Raw genomic sequence first — 13,019 nt, 5'->3', positions numbered from 1 at the left:
TTCCACCAGCTCTGCCCAGAGTACTCTGGAATTTCTGCTTTCAGATATTGGTGTTTGACATTATAAACTGTTGAAGTTCTTTTCAAAACAATTCTCATTTTCTACAAAAATCAAGGTTAAAATAACTCTGATAATCTCTTTTGATCTTGGACCTCTTAAACTTCAAGAGATTATGCTTTTAAAAATGTGAATTACTCCAGTTGGATCCTTGGAATAGTCAGCCACTTTAGAAGTTTAAAAAGTATGTGTATAAAAATTGTGTCCTTCATTCCTGTGCAATGGAGCATATTAATCCAACCATGAGTGTTTGAAGAGCAGTGAGATTTCTTAAGTTTCAAAGGAAATACCAAGCAAGAAATCTTTGTGAAAATTCATTGTGATTTCATTTCAGTATCATGGCTGAGACTTGCCAAAAGTGTCTCAGATTCTTGAGGAACTGTTTTCACCAAGATTATTTCCTCCCATAGCTTTGATACGGAGTTACTGTTCCTTTGTTATGCAGTTTTCCCACTTCCAATACAAGTTAAATGCAGGCTTTCATAGGGAGGAAATACTGCAAGCTTGAAACTAACATCACAGTAGAAAAGACTCCTGAACAATAAGAACAGACACTAAAGCAAGAGGTTGATGATAAAACTACTGGAACATTCATCGGACTGTTTCCACTGATTCTTATTGAAAACAGCATCCTTCTGACCACGATACCAACAGTCCTGTTTGATGCAAGAACCTGCTGAAACTTTTCAAAACAAATGCCTAGAGCTGGTCTTAAGGACTTCTCAATCATCCTTCAAGCCCTTAGTCTAGAAAAGTCCATGACTGATTCTTAGAAGGATTTAAGAAAAGTTTTGCCTTAGAAAGTCTTCTATCAAGAAAGTAATTAATATTTAACTTTAAGTAGAATGAAGGATTTCACTGTAGAGTCCCACAGTATGATAAAAATCACAGTAATGTTGCCCCTTGAACTTGAAAATATGGTTGATCCTTGAACAACACTGATTTGAACTGTATGAGTCCACTCACATGCAGATTTTTTTCAGTAAATACATACTACAGTACTACATCATCCACAGTTGGTTGAATCTGCAGATGTGGAACCTCAGATACAGAGGGCCAACTGTAAAGTTATACACAGATTTTCAACTGTGTCTGCACCCCTGACCCCTGTGTTGTTAAACTGTACCTCTGTATGCACATTACCTGTCACATGAATCTTACATGATCCAAATCTCACAATTTACATTAATCTAAGGTTACTGATTTTTTTCCCCCAACCTCCATATGCAAGTCCCCTAGCCCTCTCTTGGGAAATATTACAGCCCTTTCCCACCCTACTTCTTCAAAACCTCCAAAGGATGCTCAAGCATTTGTGTTCCCAAATAACCACTACCCAAAAGGGCCTCACTTTTGCCACTGCTGAGCATGCCTGTAATGAAAGTACCAAAGCCTATGTCAAGATTCCATTTTCCCATGTTCCCAAAGCCACCATCCCCAAAGTCAGAGTGGGACTAGGCTACAAACAAAAGTGAAGATGGCAGCCCTCTCCCAATCTCAGTATTGCCCTTTGGCATCTGGGTCTAAATGGTACACTGTGGAGCCCTGAGTTACAGAACCCAGTCTCCAAGGGCTGGCTCAGAAGAGAGGCGCACTGTCCCCTCCCCTTCTCCATCTCCCCCATCTCTTCCCTACTTCTTCAGCCACAGCTAAAGCTCCCTGCATATCAGTACGTACAAAGAGATCTTTAGTACAGGAAGGAAAGTAGATCACCTCCATACATCAGAAGCATTTGAGCCTCATCTCTGATCCTGAAAAAAAAGGCAGGACAAAAAAATAAGAATACATTTCAGTTCCAAAAGCACTCCTTACCACCCTATATAGCAGTTACTATGTTAGATGCTAGGGATACTGAGATGAATACGATAAGGCCCTGCTCTCAAGGAGTTCACAGTCTCCTAGGAAAAACAGATATGAAAAAAATAATTAGCACTGTACTCAATAACAGAGGTGTAATACAGGCTAAAGAGATAGCTCTAAGGAAGAAATAATTAACTCTTCTTAGCAGAGATACATTAGGGAAGGCTTCTCAAAGAAGATGAGTATTGACCTGTGTGCTAAAGAATGACTAGGTGTTTATCCAGCACTTCCAAGCAAGGGAAAAGTACCACAAGTGCAGAGAGTTGTGAAACAACATGGTACATTCTTGGAACTAGAAGAACTTTGGATTTGGCCTTGCAGAAGATTAACGGTAAGGCGGGAGCAGGAGATATTGCTGAAAAGTCCTCACAGTCGAAGTCATGAAGAACCTTGCCCACCATGCCCATCCTGTGGTCTCTGGAAGACATTGCAGCATTTACGTAGAACAATGAGCTGATTAGATCTGAGGTTTCAGAAACATTTCTCTGCAGTGTGAATGATAGATTGCTGAGTTTAAGACTCTGAAAACAGAGGTACCAGTTAGGAGACTGCCGCAGTAATCCAAACGAGAGTGGTCAATTACTACCTTGTCTGCATGTGAAAAGAATTTGCAGTATACAGGGATAAACTGAGATTATAGGTGGTAAGGAACAGGAAGAGAGGCCAAAACGACAAGTGGAATAACAATTGTTTGGTGACCAACTGCATATGAGGAGTTACGAGGATGTAAGCTTTACTTGGAAAAAACATGGCCAAAACTAAAAATTCAGAATGGGTTACCCTGGGACTTTTAAGGGTGAGGTATCTGTGGATGCCAGAGGGCAGTTAGAGATTTGAGCCTGTAGCTCAGAGAAGAGATCAAGGCTGGAAGGATACTTGGAAATCAATATTTGGGAGGTAGCTAAACTCACAGAAGTACATATTACTGTACAGATTCTGAAATGGCACACCAATATTCCTGCGTTTCATTCAGCACTGTCCCTGTTCATGCTTGTCTTCCAGGATGATTATTAAAAGTTCCCCCTTTCACTCTCAAAAGTGTCCCAGTTTAAACAGTAAACTATATGACCAACCTAGATATTATCATACTCAATTTAATAGTATTCTAGGTACACTACTCTTTATGTACTGTATTATAAAAAAATTCTTGCCACTTTTTATATCAAATATGTACAAGGAGAATTCACTGTTGGGGTAAGTAAATGATTAATCCATTTGTAACATTAACCACCAATGGCTTATAGTTGTGAGCTTATTTTTTAATTAGTTTTTCTTAAAACAAGTTGCACCTGTTTTATCATGTGCCCATATCATTATTTTCTTTCCATAAACAAAGTTAAAGAAAAAAGTAAAGCATTCAAATAAGGCATCACTATATATTATGTCCAGTAATTTTGTCATTTAAAGTAACATATGTTTCTCTTTGCCACTCTTTTATTAAATGTATATGTCTAAGCGCCCTCTGGTGTTTGTCAGAAGAGGTGGTCTTAGAGCTGGGACAGTCTCCAGCTGTCTTTCATTACTTCAATGAATTCAAAGTTTCCATATCAAAAAATGAATTAAATCAACACAGTAATAACAATAAGCCCTTTCCCTAGAAAGATGAAACCAAAGTCAAAAATATGCATGTTGTCCTTTGTAAATACAACTCAATTTAAACTGGACCAAAACACAGCTTGTTAAATTTTTTTTACTGTTTTATATGTTTGTGTCCCTATTTTTTAAAATCAGGAAGGGGTGACATCAAGAATAAGATTCATCTTATTTCCTACATCATCTAATTTTAAAATGGCCACAGATTTTGTGTTTCTGGAAGGCATTAGAACAGGACAAGAGGAAGACTGGAATTGGGGAAAAGAACACCATGACTCATGGCCGTGTCCACTTGGAGAGCCCACTGTTTAGGGAAGGGCCTAGTGGTTGTGCAGAGAGCTTTGTACAGAGGGGATTTCGGATAAGTGCCTGATGAAAAGCCTCTGGGGCATGTGTTTGCTATGATACCATTTCTGCATTTTCTTCCTTGATGAAGGGCCACTTGCTTGGGTCATGCATGGGAAGTGTAAAAATATTCCAGGTAAAATCATGGCCCTAATCCTCCAGCTGGAATACTGGGTGAAAGGAGAGAAGTTTGAAACAGACACTTTCCTGTCCTGGGGGGTCTCCCAGCCAGCACTCTGTGCAGCAGACCACGCTGCAGTCCAGTCAGGAACTGCAGCCCTCTTTGTCACAGAGCTGAGCCAAAAAACACCAGATGAGGCAAGTGAGCATTGACCAAATGCCAGACTGAAGAACTCTTCTCCTCTTAAATATAACCTATGAGTCAATCTTTCGTATGACAAGAGTACATGTCCCCATGCTGTGCATACAGGCCAGTGTCCTGGCCTTGAACCATTTCTTACATCAGCTTCTGCCCTTACACACCACAGAAATGTGCAAACACATGCACAACACCCACACATCCTTTCTTCAGAAGTCACATTTGAGTTGGGATTTCATTTTGACAAATCCTTCATGGTAGCTCTGAAACAGAGTTGAGAGAATGAAATCATCTTCTCAGAGAAGAACTCCATTCACCCTGAGCCAAAGCTGCTTGAATGGTTATTTGTACACAAGCGCCTTAAATGTTGACGGGAATTTGGAAGGCAGCACTGAAAACAGCATTTAGCCCAGTGAGCATAATCTTTTAAATCCCTGTGGCAATTCAGTTGCAGCAGTTGCTAGACCACCCAGAAGCCACTGGACGCATGGGGCATTTCAAGATCTGCCTACTTTCTCAACAGGTTTTCCTTTGAACCTTTAAGCATTTCAGTCAGCACAATGTCAAACTGATTAGTAGGCATGGGTGATTTCCTAGTATGGCATCTTGAGATACAGTAAAAATTCAAAGGCTAAATTACATATGAATGATAGTTGGTTTGGATTGAACTGTGGCTGATGGCCTAGGAATAATGTCTGTAATTCTAAAGCTGGTCATCACATCAGTCTCCAGGCATGATTTCTGAGACAATTTTATATGTTATGGAACTTTCACATGCCTGGGAAATTTATGTTTATGGAATACATTATGCCCACCCATCCCCACATGCACGTACACAACCTTTCCTTCTTGTAAATTTAATCTGGTGCTTGTACGGATTATTTATAGGAAAGTCAAGCCTCAAGAAAGAGCCAGGTGGCTCAGAAGGAAAGTATGGATACCATTAACCACGCAACCCAGCTTGCAGAGCAAGCCCATGATATGAGGGACAAAATCCAAGGTAAATATATTTTCTGCTTCAGCTTCATGTCAAGGAATCATTCATGTTATTAACAACAATCAAAATAATAGCTACTGTTAATGTTTGCTATGTGTCATGAACTGTTGTTAGAGTGTTACAGTTTTAAATTCATGTAAGATCTTTCAAGTTTGTTTATCTGGGATTTCTGAGCACTCATCCCTACTTACTATCTGTCAATTTTCAAGGATAAATGTACAGAATCATTCCCTTTTTTGGGCATTTTGCAGAAGTGAAATGCTAAAATACCTTCCCGGCAAAGGAAATCACATACTGTGGTATCTCTAAAATGCAAGAGTTGAATAGGAGTCAAATTTTTCTCAATTACTTGCAGAGAAAACACTGCCTTTAGAGTGGCAGTAAACTGTCCACTAATCCATGTCGTCCTAAGATGTCTCTATGATGCTCTTTTCCACAGACTAGGCAGGCCACATGTTCTGGTCCCCAATCCAGAAGAAAAGCAGTGATGGGGAATGGGAGATTTCTTAGCCCTAAAGCATAAGATTGTGACAGATTTTACCTTTCTTCTTGAAGGTTTACTTATTTGTGCTCTAAACTTCTCATAAGCGCAGGCTGCATTTTGAAGACTATCTTAATAGCACACTGAAAGCCAGCCTTCAGTTTACCAACAGATAACAAGTGATTGCATATGTTCTAAGATAAAGAGAACATCCTGTGTTACAGTCTGCTAAGATACAGTATTCATGTGAGTCCAAAGTTTTTATTATCCTATATATTAAGAGCTGGATGACAACTCCAAGTGCATCTCAAGGGCACAGTGGCAGTGTAGGGACCCACAGTGGGGGATTTCATATCTTATACTGATGTATAGGGAGCATATTCCAGGAAAAGGGATATGTCAAGCCAAGATTGATCATTTGTTATATTTCCTTTGGTGCCCATAATACATAGTAAAAACAGCTGGTATGCATTTCAAACACTCCTGTTCCCATCTTCATCAGCCAATAAAATATTCTTTTCCTATAACATTTTAGAGTTACTATTGATTTGTTCAAAAAATAAGATTAAACCTAGGTTAGCTGACCTCATCTAATTAAGAAGTACATGTCCCTCTAGGCAGCAAATAGAGCCAGCATCCTGTAAGCCATTCAGAAAAAAGGTAATTCACCTTTGTTGTCATAACTCAAATTTTGATTCTAAGGTGTTTCATTTGGAAAGACTCTAAACCCTCTTGTTTGACCATTAGGACATAGGAAAAGAAGGAAAAAATACAAAAGAAATGTAAATGGGAAACAGTAATTTCCATCAATTTTTACCTTTTTAAAATAATGTATGAACGGTCTCCAAAGACTAAAGGCAAAAATGATATTCTCTAGATTTCTTTTTTCTAATCTAGACTAGACATGGCTAAAATAAAACAAGCCAAATTGTAAATATAATATTTGTGTCAAAATGTCAAGAAATTCAGCATTGCAAGTGCTAGATCTGAAGGAAAAATATCTATGTTTCAGGAGTTAATATTTTAGACTTTACTTAAAGAGTGAATGTTTAATCCCTTCATAACTTTTTTGTAGCATATCTTGGTTTCCCTAAAAATTTCTCATTAAAATTTATAGCATTAAAAACCTCTTCCCCCATTTATCTCCCTTGCTTCAGAATTCAGGGACGCTGCACGACTCCACAGTATGTCATTCCTTATTCCCAACCATCTCTAAAATAACTACTAGCGACCTTCAGGCTATTATCTGTATAAAATACAAGCCCCTATCTTGGTATGATTTATGTGACACCAGTGCTTGTTTACCCATCTTGTCTGGCCAACCACATAGATCATGGTAAACCACAGACACACAATTTCATTTATGCCAGGAAGATAAAATGCTTCTCCCGGAGCTGCCATAGGACAAGGTGGCAATTACATAACTTTCATCTGATCACGTGTAGTAGGAAGAGGCAGCCAGAGAACTGCTCAGCTCTGCTGGTGTTCACACAGCTCAGGTGTCCTCTGAGCCTCAGCAGTCCTCCCAGTTCTAAAATTCTGTACCCTACTATGGACATAGGTTGAAAATGACCCAGAGTCAACGACACTATCTTAACAAGCATTCATACCACATAAGGCAAATAGCAGTTGCAAAAAATGTGTATATTAATGAGCAAAAACTCACATCCTACTATAACAAACATCTGTATTAATCTCATCTGTACAATAATATGAAAGACTCACTTGGACAACTATCGATATACACTCATTTTGGCTTAGAGCTTGGGTAAAATCCTTGGCTAACATATAATTAGTGTCTCCAGTGCCTCCTACATGTGGCAGGAGCTACCTCAGAACATGTTCTTCAGATTATCTATTTTATATAAAAGGTTGATCAAAGGCCCCAGATTTGTGTGCCTTGAATATTAACGTTTCTGAATCATGGTAGAAATCAGACTCAGATGAAATCAGGGCAGGCTTTGTATTAGTTCCATCCCTGTTCTGAAGACACCAATGGAAAGCAAAGAAGTGTGACTCCCAGGTTTTACCTCTCCCTGGAATATATGATGAACTCCAATGCCAACACCAGTGTTCACAGCGTGAGCATCATCACCATGCTGTCTTTGCATGAGTCTGTCTTTCCTTCTTAAAATCAGCCCTGCCCTTTGCTCTCCTCCTGGGTTTTCAGTGACATCTCTGTCAAATACCCTGTCATCTCTCCCTCCTGCCTTTTCTCACCGTGTCTTTCCTTTCAGAGATCAACAACAAGATGCTGTATTATGGGGAAGAGCAGGAACTTAGCCCTGAGGAAATCTCTGAGAAGCTGGTGTTGGCCCAGAAGATGCTTGAAGAGATCAGGCGCCGACAGCCGTTCCTCACCCAACAGGAACTTGTGAATGAGGAGGCAGATGAAGCCTATGAATGTAGGTGTATTCAGCTCCTAGAGCCCAGCACATGTCTGCTTCCTTTGTGGGTCAAGGAGAGGACACTGAGCTGCAGGGTAGCATTTGGTCAAAGCAACCAATTCCCAACATTCAAAGTTATTAAGAGTTTATATGTGGCTTCAGGGAGTCATTCAGGACAACTTCACTATATGACCAAGATTTTTAGATCGAGGCCCACCCTTGAGCTTTTGAGAAACAGCTGAGATTCCACAAGGAATGTACAGAAGTTTACTCCTGAGAAGAAGAAATAAAAACTTAGCAGTTGGTTAAAATGTATAAAACAGGGAAAGGAGAGCTAAGGGGAACCAATTCCCAAAACTACAGTAAAGGAATCTCACTGAGAAGGCAATAAAGCTACACCCAGTAACATTCATTCATGTTCTGATGTCCATGAATGACTTTTAACCTTCAATGAAAATTTAACATTTCCTTTCATGATAAATATAGGTAACAAACCACAGTAGTATTAGCGAATCTACGACTTAGTCATTGTATCAAATATCAGTTACTGTCTCACATTTACCCCAAACATCTTCATTTAAAAAATAGTGATTTATTTAGTTATGATTTCATAGATGGCAATTTGGGCTGGACTCAATCTGGACAGCTCATCTCTGCTCCATGTGGCATGGTTGAGCTCACTCACATGTCTGGAGACTTAGCTGGGGTGACTGGGCCTTTCCCTCCACGTGGGGTCTTGTCCTCAAGAAAGCTCACTGAGGCTTGTTCATGAGGCAGCAGCCTTCCAGGAGGGCAAGAATGGAGAGTGAAAGGTCCTTGAGGCCTAACCTTGGAACTCAGCAACATCATGTTCATTCCATTGGTCAAGACCAGCCCAGATTCAAGGGTAAGGAAATAGACTCCACTCTTCATAGACAGAGTTACAAAGAATTTGTGTCCCTTTTAATCTACACGGTCAACAAAGAAGCTGCAGGTTTGCATATCATATTTCAGCTGTTGCTATTATCTCCAACATTAAATTCATCAATAGTTCAAAGTTTTTGTCGTTACTGGTCTCACTTCTAAATCTTGTTGCTTAATGCATTAATAGAAAAGCACATCAAGGGGGAGGATATAGCTCAAGTGGTAGAGTGCATGCTCAGCATTCACAAGGTCCTGGGTTTGATCCCCATTACCTCCTCTAAAAATAAATCTGATCACCTCCTCCCCTCAAAATAAAAAAACTAAAAAAAAATACATTAAGAAAAGCACATCAATTATTATATTACCAATTTGTTTTTTAGTATAATAGTCTCCTTTGTAATTCTACGTATTTTATTTTGTGCATTTTAAAACACATAAGAAGGGTTCTGAAGGCTTCACCTGATTGTAAAGGGGCCTGTCTCACAGAAGGATTAAGAACACCTGCATTAGATCATTTTCCTACATTTGTCACTATCAACTTCTGTTAAAAATTATTGTGAATATTCTAAAAGAGGAACATTCTTAACATAAAGGTATATTGTGACAGCAAACTTACAAGGTCTTAGAAACAGTAAGAAGTAAAGAAAACTCTCAGGCCCCATTTCTGAGTCAGGATGAGGCCGGCAGTCAGGAAGGCTGGCGCTTTAATGTCACAGCCAGATGCTTCCATGCTTCTTGCCTATTTTGGAATTTAACAAGACTGCGCTGGAAAAACGGGACCAATCACATCTCCCACTTAACTGCCTTCCACCTAGTGAATACATTTTCAACCACTTTCTTTACTCAACCATGAATTTGTGTCTTCTGCTCATGGTGATGAAAGTAAATATGAAACCTCAATAAGACATATTCTCTGGAGGAAAAATAGAATTAAGGCACACAGTCAATTCATGTAACTTTGATCAGAAAATTAAGACATATGCAGAGTTTAAGAATATGTCATTGCCAGTTAATCCTCATTCCACCCAAAATCATGATTTCCATTTGACCTAAAGGAGCTAACTAAAATCAGCTGCGTGGAGAAAATACAGAAAATGAGTGATTGTGAATATCATTTGTCAGTAACAGACAAAACAACTTGGGTTCTTTCAATAGTAAAACTATAGTATATCCAAGTTCCCTTTATATGGTAGAATTATTAATAATCTGGGTGGTCATAAACTTAGTTTAATAACATCATTTTCATAAACATAAATCATAATCTCAATAGGAAAACTAATAAAGCCTCTTTTTAGCTAATAATGGTCCAAAGACCACAACAGTGTTATAAAATAGTATTTTTTTCCTTTAAAGATAAAAGATGGGGCTATTTTTGTGAACAACAGCTTCAATCTCTGTTGCTAAAGAAGGCATAGCCTGACGAGTTGCTAGATGCTGGATGGGCTGGGAGGAGACAGGAAGAAGTCCAGACTGAGTTTCTGCATCCTTTTCTTCCCAGTGCTGAGCCAGGCTGAGAGTTGGCAGCGGCAGTACAACGATACTCGCTCTCTGTTTCCTGTCGTCCTGGAGCAGCTAGATGACTACAATGCTAAATTGTTCGACCTCCAGAAATCACTTGACCAGGCCCTTGACCACGTCAGAGATGCTGAAGACATGAACAGAGCCACGGCAGCCAGGCAGCGGGACCATGAGGTACAGTGGACACTCTTAACTGTAGATGCATTTCAGGCATATGCAACATGAAGTTATACCAAGGAGGGACAGCTGGTACACAATTTTTTAAATATTGGTACATTTAAACCTTTATTTTTAAAATTATCTGTACATTTTTTCCACTGTAGTTTGCTAATGTGTGTACACCTAAAATCAAGTTGAAACCATTATAATTGTTTAGCCTGTGTGTTGATAAGAATGCAGTTGTTCTTGGTGCTTGTGTCTGCTTGTATGATTGTATTGCTTTTGCAAGTGAGTAAACGAGGCACGATTCCTGTGCCAAACTTTTTTCATACTGAGAGCACTAAGAATCCCAAAGCAACCCAGAACCATGTTCCTGTAAGCATATGTGTAATTTTTGGAAGGGCCTGATAAGCAGATATCACAACCTGGCTGGTGAGCAGCTGCAGAGATAAGGAGTCTAATTCAAACTAAGATCAGGCAATTACAAAGAGGTAAGAAAAATTCCCAGACTTGGCCATAGCCTGCCAGGGCAGTTACCCTAGGAAACCAGGATTTGTGCATGCCCACACCTAGGGGCTTAGAACTGGTGGTGATCACCTGTCTGCCCCAAGCAATGCATGCACTCAACACCACCATCCAGCAGGATCTTCTGATAGGAAGACACCTGCCTCGTTGGGTGTATTTATAAAGATTAGAGTGAAAAAGCAATGTCAAAAAATAGGAAACAACTATGAGCAAATTCATTACTTCAGTTATGTTAATTTTTATTTTTGACAAAACCAACTTAAATTAGGTCCTCTGCCTTGATTTCCAGTCATTGCTAGCTCTCAGTAAGTCGTTGTAAAATTTCCGTAATAAAAGTGAATTACATTCAATAAAGAATAAAAATTAAATAAATAAAATTTTAAAAGTGAATTACATTTATCATCACCATTTTGTACCATTGGAGCAACCCCCTTAGCTAATATTTTTAGAATAGTCTTAATGGTCAGGATAGCATTCTTTGTTTTAAAAAAAAAGTGTGATTATCTTATACAACAAAATTATAACTGTAATGCAAAATAATAATTTCTTTAAACAGAATTCAAGAGAGTTACTGGGACTTATCCTTATCCTTGAATTTTCCCTCTTTCTCCACCCTCACATCTAGTCAACCACAAGATGCTGCCAATTTTACCACTGGACTATTTTTAGCTCTCTTCCCTCTGTTCCATTCCTCTGTGACTTCTCCAGTGTGGGCCTTCATCATTTCTGAACTAAAATAGCCTCCTCTTCTCTCTTTCATTATGCTTCCATCCAATCCATCCTCCTCACTCTGCCTGAGGGGTCCACCTAAATCACAATCCTGACAGTCACCTCTTCACCTCTTACTTTTACTAAAATAATCCTGAACTTTTTCCTTGTAACATATGGCAGTGTCTTTGGCACTACAGCTTGTGAACCATTTAGCAAATCACAAAATAAGTTTTGAGGTTGTAACCAGCATTTGAAAAAAAAAAAGAAATGAAATAGAGGAGAAAATTTCCAAGTGCATCATCTATAGTAAGACACGGTTTCATCACCTTTCTGCTTTAGTTATGTATGTGTACTGGGTTGCAGCATAAAATACATGTTTTACTGTGCAGCATGGGTAAAAACATCTGAAAGACACTGTCCGGTAGTATAGTCTATGTTCGTTCATGTGACATACGGGACCCTCTCTTTTGGGCCCCTGCCAGCCTCTTCAGCCTCACCTCTTGCCGTTTCCGTACTTCACATGTTCAGTTCAGGCAGCATCAGGTACACCAGTAATACCACTGCAGGCTTTTCCCTCTTTTCTCCTTCACCTGGATAATTCTAGGCATCATGTCCTCCAGGAAGGCATGCCACCATTTCCAGGTCAACACGTGCTCCTCTCTAAAAACTTCGTAATACACCTGTGCACATTTATTTTTGCATTGTGATCATCTGCTAATGAATCTTTCTAATAAATGTTTTAATTTCACATTTCACTGCTAGACCTACAGCATGGCTTAGAAAAAAATAATGCCAGAATTCCAGTCTTTTTACAAAACCAAAAATAACCACACAATGTAAGCATTTTGATGTGTGCAAGTAGTAGCCACACAGCTAATGATTACATTATTTATTTTGCCATCCTTCTCCCAACCTGAAAGGATAACAGAATGATAAAAAAAAATTTTTACCAGATGAATGACACTCTTGTCTGTTTAGGGATTCTCATAAACCAAAGCTTCACCTTCCCTTCTATCTTTTTTAAAGGATCAGGAAACTTTTGTTTTATTTTTTGCATATGTGTAATGGATACCAAAGCATGCTGAATAGTGCTAATTACATCATTTTCATAATTATTAGTTTTTGAACTTTCTTTTGTTCCAATTGCCCATCTTTCTGTGGGAATAA

General features: G+C 39.0%; 1 protein-coding gene across 1 annotated transcript in view; it reads left to right on the top strand.

Moving 5' to 3' along the window:
* The window catches only part of LAMA4 (laminin subunit alpha 4), a 142,096-nt gene that overhangs the window by 69,402 nt on the left and 59,675 nt on the right, over nt 1–13,019 (top strand). Inside the window, exons 10-12 of the mRNA XM_031680130.2 lie at nt 5,060–5,171; nt 7,887–8,054; nt 10,438–10,631. Coding sequence (XP_031535990.1) covers nt 5,060–5,171; nt 7,887–8,054; nt 10,438–10,631 — 474 coding nt within the window. The remainder of the gene's footprint in view (nt 1–5,059; nt 5,172–7,886; nt 8,055–10,437; nt 10,632–13,019) is intronic.

This window comes from Vicugna pacos, chromosome 8 (genome assembly GCF_048564905.1).
Source record: "Vicugna pacos chromosome 8, VicPac4, whole genome shotgun sequence".
NCBI lineage: Eukaryota > Metazoa > Chordata > Mammalia > Artiodactyla > Camelidae > Vicugna > Vicugna pacos.
This window is presented reverse-complemented; position numbering and strand designations above follow the sequence as displayed.